The 22,167-nt window shown below is 37.2% G+C and overlaps 1 protein-coding gene across 1 annotated transcript in view; it reads left to right on the top strand.

The window, feature by feature from the left end:
• Positions 1 to 22,167, top strand: part of DTHD1 (death domain containing 1) — a 91,294-nt gene that overhangs the window by 20,640 nt on the left and 48,487 nt on the right. Inside the window, 1 exon segment of the mRNA XM_064286318.1 lies at positions 885 to 1,129. Within this exon segment, the coding sequence (XP_064142388.1) occupies positions 885 to 1,129 (245 nt within the window).

Below are 22,167 nucleotides of genomic sequence, written 5' to 3'. Positions count from 1 at the left end.
TTGGCAGAGCTTCCAGACTAAGACAGATTAGGAAGAAAGGCCTGGGAATATTTCTGAAAATTAACCAGTGGAAACTCTATGGGTCAAAACAGAATATTGTCTGACTCACTTTGGGCACATCATCTGGAGGGATCAATTGCTAGAGGAAGACATTGTGCTTGGTGAAATAGAGGGCCTATGATGGCAAAGAAGATCTTTGAGGAGATGAATTGTCACAGTAGCAGCAACAATGAACTTGACCAACCCACTGCCGTCAAGTTGATTCTGACTCATAGTGAATGAATGAACTTGAAGATGCTGGCAATTGTGACGATGATGTAGGACCAGGCAATGTTTTGTTCTGTTGTACAGAAGATCACCATGAGTTGGAGTCAACCCAGTAGCAGTTGTCTCTCTGCTTATCTCTAATATTGTGGCACTGTGCATACTCTAAAATACTCTAGGAGTCCTTAAATGGCTCAAACATTTAGCACTTCACTAACGAAAATGTTGGTGGTTTGAACCCACCCAGAGTCTCCTTGGAAGAAAGGCCTGGCAATCTACTTCCCTATGAAGCACAGTTGTACTTTGCAATGCATGGGGTCGCTATGAGTCAGACTCAACTTGATGGCAACATGCATCATATAGAATCCTCCCCTGTTTGAGAAAATAAATATGAAGGTAAGAAATGAGTGCCAAATGAATTCAAAGGACTTTAGATCTAGTATTTCAAGAGATGCTATGGTGCCATTGTCTAGGGTGGTTGGGAATAAACTTCAAAGGAAGAGTTGTATAAATTTTCAGAAAATTGGCTTAAGAATATGCTGATATTTTGCATTCATTGTTAAAATATGAGAATACATACATATATGTATACATATTTTTTTTTCTCTCTCTTTTTTTAGGTTCAACCAGTTGACTCTGCTCTGGTGGCATATTTAAAAACAAAGCAAGATACTTCCTACTCAGTTGTATCTACAAGCCCACTGATTCATGTTCAGCACCCGTCAACACATCTGTTTCAGAAGCCAATCACTGTTTTTCTACCTTGCTGTCCACACTCTGATAAAAGGAATCTGGGGTCTGAGATAGATCATAAAGGTACAGCTAGCGTCACAAAGAATAGGATCATTCCTTTGTACCTCAAACGGTGAGTAAGATCCTAATATCCCTAATTGACTTGATGGTCAGAAAAGAAACCTAAATGATTTAAAAATATATAATCAAATGTCTGGTATTTAAATATTATAAATTTTTGTCTAGAAATAAAATATTGTGGACCTACAAAAGATAATGATTTTAGCCATAAAGGATCCCAAAGTTTGCTATGCAATGAGAGACGTGAAAGATATAAAAATTAATCATTGCTTTCAAAGAACTTGTGTTGTAGTAATTACAAAATTGTAGTGTATTGTAGTGTAGGAAGATGGTGATTTTAATTTCTGTATTTTAAAGTGTTCCCTTAATGTAGTAACAGTCTTATGCAACATCACAGGTAGTAATGTTTTGTTCTCCAAACAAATTTAGTTTCAATCTGTTTTTGCCATAAATTCCTTCTTTGCCCAATTTTTACAATTATAGAAAATTCCCACCAATAAGATTTTATGTATACGTGTGTGTGTTAAGTTTCCTCCCAGAACAAAATGAAACCAGAAATAAATTGTTAGCAACAAATAGGGTACGCTGAATGATAGTAGCCCTGACATTATTCCCTATCTTTTTCACTTAGTACCTATCTTTTTTTCTTCACAGAAAAGTAGAAATATTTCTATTCTTTGATTCTGAAGGGAAATTTTTTTTTTGATTGAAATGTCAGAAGAGGGAGATACAACTTCAGACACTTAATTGAAATAATAAGTATTATTAATTGAGGAGCTAATATGTGCAAGGTACTTTATGTATATTAGCTCATCTAATCACGTCATCTCGACTTCATTTTTATCAATGAGAAGACTGAAGCTCAATGAGAGTAAGAACTTGTACAAGTTCCTATAACTAGTAAGTGGTACAATCTTCGTCTGGACTTACATTTCTCTATGTCTAACCATGACTCTGTAGAGCCATCATTTCTTTGGTTTGGGGCTTGTCTTAGGTCAGGTTCTCTAGAGAGGCAAAACCAGTAAGAGCATATAAATATATATATATAGAGAGAGAGGGAGACAGAGAGATTTTTATCAAGGAAATGGCTAATATGGTTGTAGAGGCTGGGATATCCCAAGTCTGTGAGTCAGGCTGGAAGCTTCTCCTGATTGGTGTAACCACAGGGGCTAGTGAGCTGAAGATCAGCAAGTAAGAGAGTAGGGATCTAGCTCATAGGCTGTGAAGGCTTATGAATCCCAAGCTCTGCAGGCAAGATGGTAGCTAAGCTGCTAGCTCAAGTTCTAAGAACCAGAGGTCAGAAAAACAGGAGCCAGCTGCAGGATCCAGAGCTAACAAAAGCCCAGGACCCTTGCTAGAAAAGTCCACCTATATTGCAGGCAGGCCCCACCTCCAAGGAAACTCCCTTTCAACTGCTTGGCTACTTACAGCAGATCTTGTCATGGAGGTGATCACATTCTATCAAATATCATGGAGGTGATCACATCATTATACAACTGCCAAACTACTGAGAATCATGGCCCCAGCCAAGCTGACAAACAACCTTAACAATTACAGGGCTACAAAGATAGAAATTCGGAAAGAGTGCATTTTCTCTTCCTCACTATGTTTGCAATTCAGGAAGCTGGCAACAGTAGAATACTGGGCTGTGCTGTATATATGTTGTTGTTAAGTGCCATAGAATTGGTTCCGACTCATAGCGACCCTATGTACGACAGAACAAAACACTACCTGTTCCTGTGCTATCCTCACAATTGTTGCTATGTTTGAGTCCATTTTTGCAGCCACTGTGTCAATCTATCTCATCAAGGGTCTTTCTCTTTTGCTCTGTACCGCTACTTACCAAGCATGATATCCTTCTCCAGGGACTGGTCCCTCCTGAAATCATGTCCAAAGTACTGAGAGGAAGTCTCACAATCCTTCCTTCTAGGGAGCACTCTGGCTGTACTTCCAAGACAGCCTTGTTTCTTTTTCTGACTGTCCATGGCATAGTCAATATTCTTCACCAATGCCATAATTCAAAGGCATCAATTTTTTTTTCATCTTCCTTTTTTACTGTACAGCTTTCACATGCATATGAGGAGATTGAAAATATCATGGCTTGAGTCAGGTGCATCTTAGTCCTCAAAGTGACATCTTTGCTTTTCAACACTTTGACAAGGTCTTTTGCAGCAGATTTGCCCAATGAAATAAGCCATTTGATTTCTTGTTGCTTCCATGGGCATCGATTGTGGATCCAAGTAAAATGAAATCCTTGACAGTGTCAGTATTTTCGTGATGTTGCTTATTGGTCCAGCTGTGATGATTTTTGTTTTCTTTATGTTGAGGTGTAATCCATTCTGAAGGCTCTAGTCTTTGATCTTCCTTAGTAAGTGCTTCAAGTCCTTTTCACTTTCAGCAAGTAAGGTTGTGTGTATATAGATGGCAGTCTAGCTCATCCGTGTTCTTGTTTATCACAGCAAAGTAAGATTAAAGACAGAAATTCCAGAATTTCCTTCCCTTTTAAAATGTATTAATCTGATAGATTAAGGAATATCCTCTCCCAGTATAGGTATGGTCGTGGATATCTCTACATACATATTTGTAAACACTGTGTGTACACTAATATACATAATAGCATGTATAGTGGGGATAGTTATAGAAACTACTTAGACATTGTAACTGAACTACTGGACATGAAAGCTAAGGACCATAGTCTTAGGGAACATCTAGATCAATTGGCAAAATACAGTTTATAAAGATAGTGTTCTACATCCTAGCCTGTGAGTAGCATCTGGGGTCTTAAAAGCTTGTAAGCAGCCATCTAAGAAGCAACTATTGGTTTTTTCCCACCTGGAGCAAAGGAGAATGAAGAAAACTGATGACTCAAGGAAGTAATTAGTCCAAAGGACTGATGGCCCACATGAGCCACAGACTCCTCTAATCTGAGACTGAAAGAACTAGATGAGGCCTGGCTACCACTACCAACCACTCAGACTCAGATCACAATAGATGATCCCAATAAGAATGGGTAAAAATGTAGAGCAAAATTCAAATTAAAGAAAAAAAAAAGTCAGATTTACTGGTCTGAAAGAAACTGGAGGAACCCCCCCGCCCAAGACTCTTGCCCTAAGTTAACCTCCTAACTTGAAACCATAGATACTTGTGGAGGCCATCTTTCAGCCAAACAATAGACAGAGCTGAACGGAAGTCCTGGTGGCGTAGTGGTTAAGTGCTATGGCTGCTAACCAAAGGGTCCGCAGTTCAAATCCGCCAGGTGCTCCTTGGAAACTCTAGGGGGCAGTTCTACTCTGTCCTGTAGGGTCGCTATGAGTCGGAATCGACTTGATGGCACTGGGTTATAAAGTAAACAATAACAGGGATGAAGAATGTTCTCCTTAGAACAATAGACTATACAAGACCGAAAAGGTAACGTTAACCTAAATCCAAAGATGAGAAGACAGAGAGGGGCATGGAAATCTGACTAACAGAAATGGGGAAACCCAGGGAGGAAACTGGGAAAGTGCTGACACCTTGAGGAAATTGTAACCAATGTCATGAAATAATTTATATAAAAATCATTGATTGAAAAACTAATTTGCTATGTAAACTTTCATCTAAAGCACAACAAAATGTTAAGAAAAAAAGACCCTCTCCCAAGTATCCAACTAAAATAAAAATACATATTTTAAAAAATAAGGACTTAAAAAAAATCTAAAAATTGATTCTGATTGGTAAGCTATTGCAAGAATCTAGTAAGAATTTTTATTGTTTACAAAGCACACAGCACAGGATTAATAAAAAAAATTTGTGATTGATATGTACTTTATGTCATAAAACATAGAAGGGCCATTGGCCTGAAAGATGATGGGAAAAGCAATTTGCCTGTCCTCTATGGTCTGATCCCATAGTCTATATATAGCAATGAGAACATAAATTTACACCTGCAGTGCACAGTATCATTTTTCATAGTGATCAGATCTTTTTTTGTTATTTTTTGTCCTCTTTGATATATTTCCTCATTCATCAGAAATAACAGGGCAGGGTATAGAGAGAAATTGGAGGCAGCATATTATATTGTTGGAAATTAAATTCCTACAAATATAGGGATGAAGGCAAATGTTATAAGAACCCAATAACAATACAAGTTGGAGGTGGCACATCTCCACACACTCAGTTGATACGAAGCATTAGAAAGCCAGTCAGCAGAGGTAGAAGAAAGTCACACCTTGATACTGAAGAATTATACTTGGTGAAAACTGCTAGACATGGAGAATTGATTTAGGAATTATGCATGTGAATCTGCTCTCCAAATCTAAGAAAGAGATTCAACTGACTCCCATACTGAAGGGGGATGGACAAGCATTCATTCAAGGATAAGCAAAAAACAGAAACAACAACAAAAATCCTACATGGTGCCTTTAAAAAAAAGAAATCAATACCAAGATCTGGAAAAAACAACAATGAAAAACTGTACAGAAAATGAAAGAACTTTATCCTGAAAGTCCACAGCCATTTAAATAATGAGAATTACAGTTACCAGAAGAACATTACAGAAATCTATTTTTGTAAGTTTAGTAGCATCCAGTAGACATAATTTCGAAAAAATAAAACAGAAAGTCATGAGGACAGACCAATGAAGAGGACAGACCAATGAAAAGGACAGAATGACAAACAGGATAAGATACAATAATAATAAGCTGAGATGAAAAGGGACCAAGGTATGATGAGGACTCAGCTGGAAGTGATGTAACCTAATAATTATCGGTATCATCGGAGACGAAAACAAAAAAAATCATAAAAGATTTTTTAAAAATCCTTTTAAGGTGGTGCCCTGTCCTGCACCACCTTCACAATGCTTGCTATGTTTCAGACCTTTGTTGAGCCCACTGTGTCCATCCATCTCATTGAGGTTTTTCCTTTTCACTGACCTTCTACTTTACCAAGTATCGTGTCCTTCTCCAAGAATTGGTCCCTCCTGATAACTGACAGGTTCAAAGTACATAAGACAAAGTCACACTATCCCCTCTTCTAATGAGCATTCTGGATGTACTTCTTCCAGGACGGATTTGTTCTTCTGGCGTCTATGGTATATTCCATACCTTTTGCCATCACCGTTAATTCAAAGACATCAGTTCTTCAGTCTTCCTTTTTCATTGCCCAGCTTCACATGGATATGGGACAACTGAAAATACTATGGCTTGAGTCAGGTGCACCTTAGGCCTCAAAGTGATATCTTTGCTTTTTAATACTTTGAAGGGTTCTTTTGCAGCAGATTTGCCCAGTGCAATACATCCTTCAATTTCTTGACTTCTGCTTCCTTGGGCATTGATTGTGGATCCAAGTAAAACGAAATTCTTGCCAACTTCAATATTTTCTCCCTTTATCATGATGTTGTTTATTGGTTTAGTGTAAGGATTTTTGTTTTATGTTGGGCTATAATCCATACTGAAGGATGCAGTCTTTAACCTTCATCAGTAACTACTGCTTTGAGTCCTCTTCACTTTCAGCAAGCAAGGTTGTATCATCTGCATCTTGCAGGTTGTTAATCAATCTTCCTCTAAATGCTCCATTCTTATAGAACAATATCATTAATATCACACGCAAACAAAATTTTGCTGAAGATCATTCAAAAATGGCTGCAGCAGTATATTGACAGGGAACTGCCAGAAATTCAAGCTGGTTTCAGAAGAGGACGTGGAACCAGGGATATCATTGCTGATGTCCGATGGACCTTGGCTGAAAACAGAGAACGCCAGAAAGTGTTTACCTTTGTTTTATTGACTATGTAAAGGTATTCAATTGTGTGGATCATAACAAATTATGGATAACATTGCAAAGAATAGGAATTCTAGAACATTTAATTGCTGTCATGAAGAACCTGTACATAGACCAAGAGGCTGTTGTTTGAACAGAACAAGGGAATGCTGTGTGGTTTAAAATCAGGAAATATGTGCATCAGGTTTGTACCCTTTCACCATTCTTATTCAATCTGTTTGCTGAGCAAAGAATCTGAGACGCTAGCCTATGTAAAGATGAACGAGGCATCAGGATTGGACGAAGACTCATTAACAAGCTGTGATATGAAGATGACACAACCTTGCTTGCTGAAAGCAGAGGACTTGGAGTACTTAATGACGAAGATCAAAGCCCACAGCCTTCAGTATGGATTACACCTCAACATAAATAAAATAAAAATCCTCACAGCTGGACCAATAAACAACATCATGATAAACGGAGAAAATATTGAAGTTGTCGATAATTTCATTTTATGTGAATCCATAATCAACATCTATTGAAGAAGCAGTCAAGAAATCAAATGATGTACTGCCTTGGACAAATCTGCTCCAAAACACCTCTTTTAAATGTTACAAAGCAAAGCTGTGCTAAGTGCACCTGACCCAAGCCGTGGTGTTTTCAACGAACTTCAAAACCAAACCAAACCCACAGCCGTCGAGTTGATTCCGACTCATAGAGACCCTATAGGACATCATACGTGTGAAAAAGCTGAAAAATGAATAAGGAAGACCAAAGAAAAATTGACACCTTTGAATTGTGGCATTGGCCTAGAATATGGGATGTACCATGGACTGTCAGAAAAACAAACCAACCTGTCTTGGAAGAAGTACAACCAGAAAGCTTCTGAGAAGGGAGCATGGTGAGACTTTGTCTCACTTATTTTGGACACGTTATCAGGAGGGACCAGTCCCTGGAGAAGAACATCATGCTTAGTAAAGGGTCAGCAAAAAAAAGGAAGATACTCAATGAGATGGATTGACACAGTGGACTCAACAAGGGGCTCACACGTAGCAATGATTGTGAGGATCGCATGGGACTGGAATGTGTTTTGTTCTGTTGTATATAGGGTCTCTGTGAGTCAGAACTGACGCCACAGCACCTAACAACAACAATATCTATTATCATGGTATAAATATTGTATGTTATACTAACTCCATTGTTTGACTCTCACCCTTAGAAGTTCATTTCCAAGTACTGATTATAATTTTTGACCAGAGCTAAACATCATCTTCTCCCTCCCCCCAAACCCAAAATAGATTTTGTGTGCTTCCTATTCGATTTCTTGGGCCAGTAGGCAAAGGACTTTTAGTTGCTATTTCCCTCTTTCATGGCCAAAGTGGCCCTTCTAGAATCCCAGATTTATGACTGAATTAATTAAAGCTCCTTCCTTTCCTTGTGCAGCTGGCAACTGCATCTGATGTCCGAGAGTAGATGTTAAATCCCAGTCCATAGTGCCTGGTGTGTGTGTGCGTGTGTGTGTGTGTGTGTATGTGTGTGTGCATGTGTGTGTGTGATTGGGAGTTACAGGTGGGAGGAGAAGGCTTCCATAGAATCAGTTCATCAAGTTCTCCGGGGAGGGAAGAAAATTCTGGCTTTCATATCTCTTTTTGTTCCAGATCTAGATTTTCTTTCCAGTTTTTGAAATCATCTAACTTTATGTGTGTGTGTGTGTGTGTGTGTGTGTGCGTGTGTGATTTTTTTGTTCAGCATTCGTATGTGGTGGGAAGATGGCCATTTGCCATCAGTTTAATGGGCCAAGTTGCTGGAAATCTCTTTTTTTTTTTTTTGTCTTTTGCACATGATCTCTCTGCTAGGAAATCCTTTTTCTACCACACTTGCCTGTGGAATTTTTAACTCATTTTGTGAATTTCAGTTCAGTTCTTCTTTAATGTCAAGATGCCGCAAGATCTCCAGAAGGGTTTGATTGCTTCTCCCGGTGTGCCAGTCCTACTCTTTGTGCTTTTTCTATATCATAAAACAAAACCAGTTGCTGAGTTGATTCCAGCACATAGCACCCCTGTGTCAGAGTAGAACTGTGCTCCATAGAGTTTTTTTTTGTTTTTTTTATTGTGCTTTAAATGAAAGTTTACAATTCAAGTCAGTTTCTCATATAAAAACTTATGTACACATTATTATGTGACAGTAGCTGGTCTCCCTACAATGTGACAACATACTCCTTCTCTCCACCCTGTATTTCGCACATCCATTAAACAAACTCCTGTCCCTCTGCCTTCTCATTTCACCTCCAGACAGGAGCTGCCCACGTAATCTAATGTGTCTGCTTCAGCTAAGAAGCACACTCCTCACCAGTATCATTTTATGTCTTATAGTCCAGTCTAATCTTTGTCTGAAGAGCTGGCTTTGAGAATGGTTTTAGTTTTGGGCTAATAGAGAGTCCAGGGGGCATGACCTCTGGGGCCCCTCCAGGCTCAGTGAGACCATTAAGTTTGATCTTTTTACTGGAATTTGAGGTCTGCATCCCACTTTTCTCCTGCTCCATCAGGGTTTCTGTGTTGTGTTTCCTGTCAGGGCATTCATTGGTGGTAACCAGGAACCATCCAGTTCTTCCAGTCTCAGGCTGAGGTAGTCTCTGGTTTATGTGGCCCTTTCTTTCCCTTGGGCTCATATTTTCCTTGTCTCATTGGTGTTCTTCATTCTCCTTTGCTCCAGGTGGGTTGAGACCCATTGATGCATCTTAGATGGCCACTTGCTAGCTTTCAAGACTCCAGACACCACTCACCATAGTGGGATACAGAAAGTTTTCTTAATACACTTTTTTATGCCAATTGACCTAGATGTCCGCTGAAACCACGGTCCCCAGACCCCTGCCCCTGCTACTCTGTCCTTCAAAGTGTTTGGTTGTATTCAGGAAACTTCTTTGCTTTTGGATTAGTCCGTTTGTGCTGACTTCCCCTGTACTGTGGCTCCACAGAATTTTTAATGGCTGATTTATCAGCAGCAGATTTCCAGGTCCATCTATTGGCACCTAGTGACACCTATACCATACTGTGCAATTATTTTATTCCCTTTTCCATTTATCATCATTAAGTACAATTACAACATATTCCAAAACCCAAACCTGTTGCCATTGAGTCAATTTTGACTCATAGCAATCCCACAGGACAGAGTATAACCAATAGGATTTCCAAGGAGCAGCTGGTGGTTTTGAACTGCCAACCTTTTGTTTTAGCAGCTGAGCTCTTAACCACTGTGCCACCAGGGCTTCCCCCTGCAAAAAAAAAAAAATAGGTGAACTAAATAAATTAATGAGTAAATATTTAAACATGTAAATTATATTAATAATTCATCTATACTTATGACAATGCTAAATTAGTATGCCATAATATGCACCAGATATGGTAGAAGTGTTTTCTTCATCCAGTAGAGAATCAAACAACCAAATTGTAACCCATCTTACCTGTTTATTTAACATTCTTTCATCAAAGAATGAAGCCAGCTGAACATTTTCTATGGAAACAGAAACGTAATGAAACAATCCATGCTTCCTAAGATAGAAAAAACTATTTGGGGCCAAAACATAGTCTGAATATTAAGAATAAAAAGGTCTTTATTGCATTACATTCCTTCATGTCTGAATAATTTCTGAGGAAATGATGAGAATTATTTCATTATGAGCCAGAGAAGATTTCTCAACAGTAATGAAAGGGAAAATGAATTTGTTTAATACGACTTATTCCGTATTATGTGAGAAATATTTTAGAGAGTTAGGTGGGTGAATGGTTTTGCCCATGAAAAATTTTCTCTATAATGCCTGTGAGTTTTAAAATGATTCTTTTTGAAGGTAATGTGTCAGTTACACTCAAGGATATTTGTAAAATATGTGTAAATTATAGTGTATAATAATAAAATGGACAACTATTAAAGTGACCATGTGACTTAAGAAATTGGACCTTATCAATACAATTGTATCTTCTTGTTTGGCCCTTCCCTGTCCTAGTCCCTGCCTCCTACCTTAATAACCCCTCATGCCTATCGAAGCTAACCACTATTCTTTGCTTTTGTTTACTTTATGGTTTTACAATACATATTTAAATATTCACCCCTCCACAATATCTTGTTGGTTTTGCATAAGTTCGAGGGTTATAAAAATGGTATCCAACTTACTCTTCACCTACAATTGTGTTTCTAAGATCCAAGCTTGTTGTGGCATGATATGTTCATTTTTACTTCTATATAATATTCTGTTGTGTGACTACATATTTTCTTTATCCATTCTACAAATGATGGACATTTGGGTTGTTTTGAATAGTCTGCTATTCAAAATAGTGATATTATGCTTGTTCTTGGCTCATGCTATCTTTGTGCAGGTATTTTTTTTTTTGGTATATATCTAGGAGTAGAATTGATGGGTCATAAAGCATGCACGTGTGCAATTTTACAAGTTTTTGTGAAGTGGTAGAACTAATTTATAATTTCACCACCATTGCTCCTCATTCTCTCCAACTTTGAACGTTGTCAGATTTGTAAAAAAAAAAAAAAAAATTTTTTTTTTTTTTTAATAGGTGTAAAATATATCTCTGTGGTTTTATACTGCAGTGCTCTGATTACTACAAAGGTGACATCTTTTCATAAGTTTTATTAGACATTTGTGTTTCTTTATCTGAAATATCTGTTACTTTCTTTGCTCATTTTCATGTTTGTTTTTTACATTTGTTTATATGATTTCTATCATATTCTCAATGATAATTATTTGCCAGTTAGTAGCCTGTGTTTTCATACTGATTCCCAAATTTATCCCATTTTTCTTTTTAGTGCTTTTTGTGAACTGGTCCAAACTTTTTCTAGCTCCTAAAGTTATAAAAAGGTTTTTCTTTATTATCTTTGATTTCAAAAATTTTATTTTCTCATAAGAATTCAATCCATCAGTTGATTTTTGCATACAGTGAGAGGTAGGAATTCAATGTATTTCTCTGTGGATGACATATTATCTCAGCATCATTTTTTGAATGGTTCTTTCTTTTCTCATCAATCCGCAATTCCTCCTCTGTCATATAACGAATATCCATGTTCTGGGCTCTCCACTCTTTTCCGTTGGTCAGTTTTTTTTTTTTCTTCTCTAGTTTTGAGCCAATTTAACACTGTCTTAATCATTACAGCATTATAGTAAGTCTTGATATCTTTTAGGCAAATTGCCCATCTCATTCTTCTCTTCCATAACTTTCTTAAACATTTCCCATCTCATAAAATTTAGAATCAGTTTGTCAAGTTACACAAGAACAGAATCTGTTGAGATCTTGATTGTAATGGCCTTTAGCCTGTAGGTAAGTTTAGGAAGAACTGTCACCCTTACCATATTGAGCCTTTTTCTACAATACATGTCTCTATTTAGTTATTTAAAGTCTTTCAATGAAGTGTTATGTCTCCACATACATATTGTACATGCTTTGCTAGACTTATTCCTAGACACTTCATAGTTTTGGTTGCTATCATAAATGGCATTTTTAAATTTTGTTTTCTGTTTGTTGGGGATATACATGGATGTAGTGAATTTTTATGTTTTTTTTTTTTAGACCTTGGGGTCCACCTCCTTTCTAAAGTCTCTTATTATTTCTAACATCTCTTCTGAAAATTCTTTAAAGTTTTTATTTAAGATAAAATGTCAATTTCAAGCAAAGACAATTTTGTTTACCCTTCTAATCATGTTTTCAGTTTATTTTTCTGACTGATATCTGGTATTTATTAATGGAACTAGTGATAATGAACATCCTTGTTTTGTTCTTGTTTTTGAAGAAAATTCTTCTAATGCTCACCTTTAAGAAGGATATTTGTTGTGGGTTTTTGGTAGATACTTCTATCAGATTAAGGAAGTTTTCTTCCATTCCTAAGTAGCTAAGACTTTTCAGTGCAATGGGTGTTGGGCTTTAAAATACGTTTTAGGTACCTATTGAGATGTCATGTGGTTCTTCTTTAAGTAGATCGGGTGAATTACATTTATAGATTTTTATAATGCTATAACACCATTTAAGACCTTGGATATTTTAATTTAGTCATGATGTATTATTTTAAATTTATTATTGTTTTTGGGTGACATTGAGTCAATTTTCAACTCACAGCAACCCCATATGACAGCCCCATAGGGTTTTCTAGGCTGTAATCTTTACGGGAACAGATCGCCAGGTCTTTCTCCCAGGGAGCTGCTGGGTGAGTTCAAACCACCAACCTTTTGGCTAGCAGCCGAGTACTTAACCTTTTTGCCACTAGGGCTTTGAACTGATGTGCTGATGCATATTTGATTGGGATTTTTGCTTTTACATTCATGAGTGGGATTAGCCTATAATTTCCCTTTAATGTGGCAACCTTGTCTGCGCTGGTACCAAAGTTCTGCTGGCCTAATAGACTGAATTGAAGAACACAACCTTTTTATTGTTCTCTGGATATTTGTCTGAAGTTGGAGTGATTTCTTCCTTGAAAGTTTAGTACAACATACCTGTAAAACTTCCCAAACCTGGGTTTTTCTACTTGTGACGATTTTTTAACTACTGCATTAATTTTTCTGATAATTTTGGACTGTTTAGACTATTTTCTCCTGAACCAGATTTGATGTTATATTTCTCTAGGAAATTATTCTTTTGCATTTATTATTAATTTTAATCTTTGCTACATATGTAGTTATACATCTTTTTGATTCTTACTATTTTACATTTTTTCTCTATTATTCTTGATCAGTTATAGTAAAAGCTTACGTGCTTCTGCTTTTTCTATAATTTTGTTGTTGTTGTTGAAAATATACACAGGAGAACATACACCATTTTGACCATTTCTACATGTACATATTGACACTGATTACATTCTTCAAGTTGTGCAACCATTCTCACCTTCTCTTTCCAAATTGTTTCTCCACCATTAACATAAATTCACTGCCCCCTAAGCTTCCAATCTAACCTTTCAAGCTGTAGTGGTCGATTTGATCCAGGGCTTCAAACTGGTTCAAAACGATTCAGAACAGTTCAGTAATTGCCACAGTAAATGAGGGCTGTGTATATGTTGCATAACAACCAAATCTTTTGCCCCTACGATTTTGACATGAGTAGTAAACAAACAGAAACCCTGGTGGCATAGTGGTTAAAAGCTATGGCTGCTAACCAAAAGGTTGGCAGTTTGAATGCACCAGGCACTTGTTGGAAACCCTATGGGGCACTTCTACTCTGTCCTATAGGGTCAATATGAGTCAGAATGGACTGGACAGCAATGGGTTTGGTTTCTTTTTGGCTTAGTAAACAAACAGCAGTGCCTCAAAGATGGTGGTTGAGCACGCCACTTTGAATGAGTGTTGTTCTTCATAAAAAAATCAAACCTGGTGAGTAAATTCTGACTTATAGTAACCTTACAGGACATGGTAGAACTGCCCTACAGCGTTTCCAAGGCTGTGATCTTTACAGAAGCCACTGCCACATCCTTCTCCCTTGGAACAACTGGTGGGTTCAAACCATTGACCTTTAGGTTAGCTGTCCAGCTCTTAACTACTGCACCACTAGGGCTCCTCTAGCTCTATGCAATCCTTCCAATAATCCAAATCTCCCTCATGGATCCTGAAAGTTTCAGGAGCCTGAGACAGGAGATTGGATTTTTGGCAAGACTGTGGAGAGTAACAGTTATTCAAAGTGGTGAACTCAGCCACCATCTTTGAGCAGGGCACCTCAATAAAACATAGGTAAATATCTTTCTGGTATTCTGTGCTTTCGGCCAGGATTCATCTGACATCAGCAATGATATCCCTGGTTTCACATTCTCTTCTAAATTGGGTTTCAATTTCTGGCTGTTGTCTGTTGATATACTGCTGCAGCTTCTTTTGAATGATCTTCAGCAAATTTTCACTAGCGTGTGATATTAATGATATTGTTCAACAGTTCCGCATTCGGTTGGATCACCTTTCGTGGGAATAGGCATAAATGTGGATCTCTCTGTCTTCCGAATTTCTTAGCATAGATGAGTGAGCACTTACAGTGCTGCATCCATTTGCTGAAACATCTCAACTGGTATTCCATCAATTCCTAAAGCCTTGTTTAGTGCCAATGTCTTTAGTGCAGCTTGGACTTCTTCCTTCAGTTCCACCGGCTCCTGATCATATGTTACCTCCTGAAATGATTGAACGTTGACTAATTCTTTTTGGTATAGTGACTGTGTGTATCGTTGTTTAATATTTTCCTTGTAGAATCCTTCAGTATTACAACTCGAGGCTTGAAGTTTTTCTTCAGTTCTTTCAGCTTGAGAAATGCTGAGCATGTTCTTCCCTTTTGGTTTTGGTTTATAATACTTTACTTTGTCTCCTTGAGCCATCCTTTGAAATCTTCTCTTCAGCACTTTTACTTCATCATTTTTTTCTTTGCTTTAGCTACTCGACATTTAAGAGCAAGTTTTGGAGTCTTTTCTGACATTCATTTAGGTGTTTTCTTTCTCTCCTGTCTTTTTAATGACCTCTTGCTTTCTTCATGGATAATGGTTGATGTCATTCCACAACTCGTCTGATGTCGTTCCATAACTGGTCAGTCATCAGTGTTCAACGCGTCAGATCTATTCTTTGAGATGGTCTCTAAATTCAGGTGGGATATACTCAAGGTCATACTTTGGCTCTCTTGGACTTGTTCTACTTTTCTTCAGTTTGAACTTGAACTTGCATATGAGTAATTGATGGCCTTATCTGCAGTTGGCCCCTGAGCTTGTTCTGACTGATGATATTGAGCTTTTCCATCTTTTTCCCACAGATGTAGTCAATTTGATTTCTGTGTGTTCCATCTGGTGAGGTTCATGTGTATAGTCACCACTTACGTTGGTGAAAAGTTATTTTCAATGAAGAAGTCCTTGGTCTTGTAAAATTCTGTCATGTGATCTCCAGCATCATTTCTATCACTAAGGTCATATTTTCCAACTACTGATCCCTCTTTGTTTCTAACTTTCACATTCCAATAGCCAATAATTGTCAGTGCATCCTGATTGTATGTTCTATCAATCTCAGACTGCAGAAGTTGGTAAAAATCTTCAATTTCTTCATCTTTGGCCTTAGTGGTTGGTGCATAAATTTGAATAGTAGTCATATTAACTGGCCTTCCTTGTAGGCATATGGATATTATTCATTTATGTTGGCAATTAATAACTGTTCCAAACTGTTTTGAACTGGTTCAAAGCCCTGATTTGATTCATATAGATAGTTCTCTTAAACGAACATTTGGTTTAAAGAAGACTTCAGGGGATATTTTTGGCTAAAGGTTTACGTGGTTAAATGTTTTGCTTTAAAATTAATTTATTCTATTAATCTTGATTATATCCTTCCTTGACTATTTAGGTTTTATTCTATTGTCTTTTTCTTTTTTTTCTTAATAACCCCAGGTAGGTACTTAACTTTTTCTCTCTTTTTTTTTTAATAAAAACCACCAAAGGAATACGTTTCTCTGTAAGGACTGTCTTCATTAGTTTGACAAATCTTAGTGTATGATACTTCAGCTTTGTCCATTTTTAGCTAAATTTTAATTACCAATATGATTTCTTTGCTAAGCCATGAGCTATTTAGAAATGTGTTTTTAATTTTTTGGCGTGTATTTCTAAATTTAAAAAAACTTAAATTTGTCTTTTGTTTCTGTTTCTCATTCTTGATAGTCTCTTCTTGCCTACGTATCTTTGTCATGCTGTCTTTTATTTATGGAGTTCTCGAGGCACAGTGCTTAAACACTCAGCTGCTAACCAAAAGGTGGGTGGCTGGAACCCACCAGCTGCTCCACAGGAGAAGAGTTGACAGTCTGCTTCCATAAAGATTAGAGTCTTGGAAACCCTATGGGACAGTTCTACTATGTCCTCCAGTGTCGCTTTGAGACTGAATTGACTTGATGGCAGTGGGCTTGGTTTTGAGTCTTTTATTTTGCTAAACTTTGCATATATAGGCATTTCATTCTGTATTTACTAATTCCAATATGCAGTTGTTGGGGTGTTTATATCTGTTGCATATTGCTTCTGCTGAGTGTCACTCATTCTATTTACTTTCATATTTGTTTGGTGACTGTTGTTTGTGAGCATGTGTACATGGGATTTCTGCAGGCCGAAATAGAGCTACTTTTCTCTAGATGGCATTTGTTTCTGCCTCTGCTGAGAACCGGCACTAATTACCTGGGAATACTTTAGCCTCCTTGAAAGTCTTAGTAAAGGTCTCAAGTTCATCTTCCCCAAGTGGCCAGGCTCTCAAGGATCACCGCTCCATGTTCTGCTCACTTAATTATCACATAGAGTTGCATGCTTCTATATATAAATTACAGTGTTGTAAGGAATTTGTCATCATAGTGAAAATATGTATCAAAAAGCAAGGTTGTAGCTATCTAGTTATTTTTTCCTTAAATAAGAGGGCTTTGAGATTATTTATTCTCAAATTTTTATTTATACTTCTGTGCTTTGTGTATTAAATTTGAAATATTTTAGAGATCTAGCTTGAGAAAGAAATAATAAATTTATAGACAGCAAAATCATACACTCCATATTTTCCTTTGTGTTGATCTACAAGTTTTATATTATTATAGGCAGACCTCTTTTGATAAAACTTTGAAGCAAATGTTCACTGAGAAAAATGGTTTTTCTAATTAAATTCAGTGACAGTGTACTGGAAATAATTTAAAATTATTATATGCCATTATACTTACCATTATATAATGTTACCTATAAATTAGAATTTCAGGTGAGGGAGAATTTAACTTCATTTTGAAAAAAAAAAAAAAAGTACCCTTGATAAGTTCCTAGTAACATCTATCTCCACTTGAAGAGACAAAATATTGAGATACCTTGGAGAAGATCTCTTTTCTCTCAGTAAGAAAATCTTTTCCGTGTCCTTTAATTATGTAATATTAAGGCATTTGTCTGGAAAAGATGTACTATGGCACTTAACTCAAAAAAGCTAGCCTGATGCAGATACCTACTGCTTTGTCTAGCCACCTCATTATTTGGGAATTACACCAGAATTCCTGGAAATTGCCCTTTCTATTCATGTTGATCTAATTGGAGCTTCTATGTTCTTCAATGTCCCTACTCCTACTTAAATTGAACACTTACTTGACTCAAGGACTAGAAAGATTTATTCGTGTTGACCTAATTGGAGCTTCTATGTTCTTCAATGTCCCTACACCTACTTAAATTGAACACTTACTTGACTCAAGGACTAGAAAGCTTAGTTTCTTTGGTAGTTTATGTTTTAGTGCATAAAACTCAGGAGTTGTCAGTGGCCATGCTTTCTACCACTTGGAAAAGCAAGAAAACATACACAGAGTGGAGAAGTAATTAAAGATAACACATAAATCTCTGATTCAATTTTTTTCTGGGGTCTTCCATGTTTGTTCCATTAACAAATCAGTATTATAATTTCTTCATTTTATAATTAATTAAAATTGATTTGGGTTTCTGCTACTCATAAGAGTCTTAGAAATAAGTCTACCTTATCTGTATACTCCTTGATATATAGAACTGGTTATCCCTGAGGATGGAAGAGAAAATTTGCAGAGGAAACAGAGCCTCCTGAGAGAAAAGCAACTGAAATCATCACTTCCACAGCCCTTCCCCCCCCCCCCCCGCCCCCACTGGAACACCATAGAAGCATTTCTACTGGGTTAGGGTAGACATTCTGAAGTTAGCAGGCAAGAAAAGATACCACAAAGGAAAAGAGAATTTGAATGGGTTCCCCAGGCTCATCAATAGAGCAGACTCTGGACAAAATATGGGGCAGAGGATGGAAAGTTCTAGCATGGTAGATAATCCTTTGGAAAAACAGCTATATACGTGTTGGGATTGGGGCAAGATGCTTAAGTGGTATGCTTAAGTGCGGTATCTTTGTAATATTTATGATGAAATAAGAGTCACATCTAAGTATAACAGTGAGGAAAGAGTTTGTTTATTTTTCCTCTTTACACCTTGAAAAACCACTGGAATAGTGGCATATGCTGATAACTACACCAACAGAGCTGTATGACATCAGATTATGAGGGATTTCATTTTCAACTGCATGAAGCAAAGCAAAGGAGAATGGGGACCATGCACAGATTGCTTAGGTGTTGCAGGTTTTTCTCCATGTGATGATTACAACTGAAACTAATGAAACCTTGGACTGGGTAAGGCTCCAGGGGTTTATGGGTCTATAGTAAAAAAGATAGTTGAGTCAGGAGAGAAATTTTCTCTCAGTGGTGAGATAGTAAAAAAGATAGTTGAGTCAGGAGAGAAATTTTCTCTCAGTGGTGAGATAGGGATTAAAGGCACTCAAATTAATATTCAAAGTGTCCAAGAGTAAGAATGCTTACTCTGTTAAAGAAAAAACAAGATTTATTGAGGGTAACACATTTCACAAATTGGGGAAGCACGAAGCAGAGAGGAATTTACCACATGCTCCAAAGCGTGGAGGGAGAGGCGTGTGTTTTATAGTAAAGATGATGAAGGGAAGTATGTGATAATCACATGGTCACAAGGTGGGTATGTCACCAGCAACTTTCTTTTCTAGAGTATCTTGAGTAAACTTGTTCTCTTACAATCACATTCCTGATCCTCACCCTTATTTGACATGACTCATCTTGCGGAACCTTGGTGGAAGGTCAGTGAAAGAGAGGAACCCTCACCAAGATGGATTGACACAGTGGCTGGAATGATCGGCTCAAGTATAGCAAAGACTGTGAAAATAGGGCAGGACCAGACAGTATTTTGCTCTGCTGTACACTGGGTCTCTTGTGAATCTGAACCAACTCTATAGAGCCTAATAACAACAGTATCTTGGGTCAAAAGCCAGGCCAGTTAAACAAGATGGCTGATAGGGGTCAGGGTCTTCTGATCCTCTCCAGCCAGAGGCCCAAGTCCATATCCATATGAATAGGAAGAAGTTGAGGTTGCATTCTCAGGATTGCAGAAGCAGGAGCCTGCAACAAAATGGAATTTTAATTCAGACTTCATGTCAGTTTTAGAGGTTTGTTATCACAAAGGATAATCATATAAATATTAGAGTCAGGATACACAATTGTATTTATCATATGGTTACTACTTTAGAAACCAAACTAAAAGGAGAAAAAAAAGACCTCCAAGAAATTTATCATCATATTATAGTGTTTGGATCTAGGCAATGCAATTGCATGTACTTTCTTCTATTTACTTTTTTATTTTAAAATAATTTTATAATCAACATGTGTAACTTATAACAGGTAAAATCTTTATTTTTAAGAGCTCATTAAGTACATTATACTACTTAAATTCATTACTTTAATGACTAACTTAAAAGTCATTTTTTTGACTTTTATGTAAAAGTTAAATCCTGGAATATTTTCTGAGGTTTCTGAGAAAAAGTTAATCCTAAAATATTAATAGCATTCACATCAAAATAACTATGCATTAGTTATTATTTCTAGTTATCACAAAATAAATATTCTAAAAATAATAATATAAGAACTTTGGCAATATGATTCCCTGTCAAAATCTGCATTACGTATTATTTATCCTGCAGATAGAGTAACCAAAACCAAACCCATTACCATCGAGTTGATTCCAACTCATAGCAACCCTATAAGACAGAGTAGAACTGCCCCATAGAGTTTCCAAGGAGCGCCTGGGGAATTCAAACTGCTGACCTTTTGGTTAAAAGACATATCACTTAACCACTGGACCACCAGGGTTTCCTGGAGATAGAGTAGCATATGTATTTTAATCTGTCCTCAGAGATCTTATTCCTGTCTAGATGAGTTGCAAGAAAAATTTGTCTTGACTATTCTTGGATAAACAATTGTTTTGATAAAGGTTGATTATATTATCTATTTTTTGGCAAAAATATACACAGTAAAACATACACCAATTCAACAATTTCTGAATGTACAATTCACTGACATTGATTGTGTTCTTGAAGCTATGCAACCATTCTCGCTATCCTTTTCCAAATTATTTCACCACCATTAACTTCTCATCTAACCTTTTCAAGTTGCTGTTGCCTATTTGAACACATACAGATAATTCTTAAGCACAATGCTCAAGGCAGACATTCTTTACTAATTAAGCTAAACTATTGTTTTTTTAAAAAAAAAAATTTTTTTGTTGTTTGGTTTAAAGATGGCTTAATGGGACAGTTGCTATTTAAGGTTTAAACATTACCTCAGGGCAATAGTTTGGGGGGTCATCCAGCCTCAATGCCTCCAGAAATTCTGAATTCCATGAAAATTTGAAATTCTGTTGAAACTTATCCCCTTTGAATGAGGATTCTTCTACAGAATCTTTCATCAAAGCATTCAGATATGGTAGCCAGGCCACATTCAGTTCTTCTGGTCTCATGTTATAGAGGCAATTAGCCATGCATTCCAGTTCCTCCTCTGATTCCTTATTCCCCTTCTTCCTCTGTTGCTCCAGGCAAATAAAGACTGATTGTTGTACCTTGAGTGGCTGCTCACAAGCTTTTAAGATCCCAGGCACTACACAAAGACCCAGGAGGTAGAACATAATCATTAAAAAATATGTATTAGGCCAATTAACTGGAATACCCTGTAAAACCATGACCGTAGGGAGTTCCTGGGTAGTGCAAACACTTATGAACTCGCCTACTAGCCAAAAGCCACTCAGAGGCACCTCAGAAGACAGGCCTGGCCATCTACTTCTGAAAGATCACAGACATGAAAACGCTATGGAGCAGTTCTATTCATTGATAGACAAGGCTAGTTGTCAAAGTTTGTTAATAGCATATAAAAGGGAAGAGTTCAGTTGCAGAGCTGTTAAAAAACTGGGACAAAGAAGGATTCCACTGAATAATTTGAATGGGGGTTGTATCTATCACCATATTAATTATAGTCTAAGTTTGATTTTTATATTGTTAAGGATTTGTTTGATTATAATGACAAAAAAGTAAAAGCAAAGAGAAATTTTTTTTGGTTCATATAAATTTTTGTTGTAGTTTCTAGGTGCTGTCTGGTTGGTTCTGACTCATAGCCATACAGCAGAGTGAAAGTCTACCCAATCCCCTGTTGTCCTTGTGACCGTTGTTTTGCTCGAGCCCATTATTGCAGGCACTGTATCAATCATCTTGTTGACGGTCTTCCTCATTTTCAATGACCCTTTACCACAAATTATGTCCTTCTCCAGGGAGTGGTCCCACCTGACAACAAAAAAACCAAACCCATTGCCATCAAGTCAATTCTGACTCATAGCAACCCTATAGGACAGAGTAGAACGGCCCCATAGGGCTTCCAAGGAGAGCCTGGTGGATTCGAACTGCTGACCTTTTGGTTAGCAGCCATAGAACTTAACTACTATGTCACCAGGATTTCTGGTCCCCCTTATAACATGTCCAAAATACTTGAGACAAAGTTGTGC

The sequence above is a fragment of the Loxodonta africana genome, chromosome 5 (assembly GCF_030014295.1).
Source record: "Loxodonta africana isolate mLoxAfr1 chromosome 5, mLoxAfr1.hap2, whole genome shotgun sequence".
NCBI classification, from domain to species: domain Eukaryota; kingdom Metazoa; phylum Chordata; class Mammalia; order Proboscidea; family Elephantidae; genus Loxodonta; species Loxodonta africana.
The sequence above is the reverse complement of the archived record's forward strand: the minus strand, read 5'-3'. Positions and strand labels throughout refer to the sequence as shown.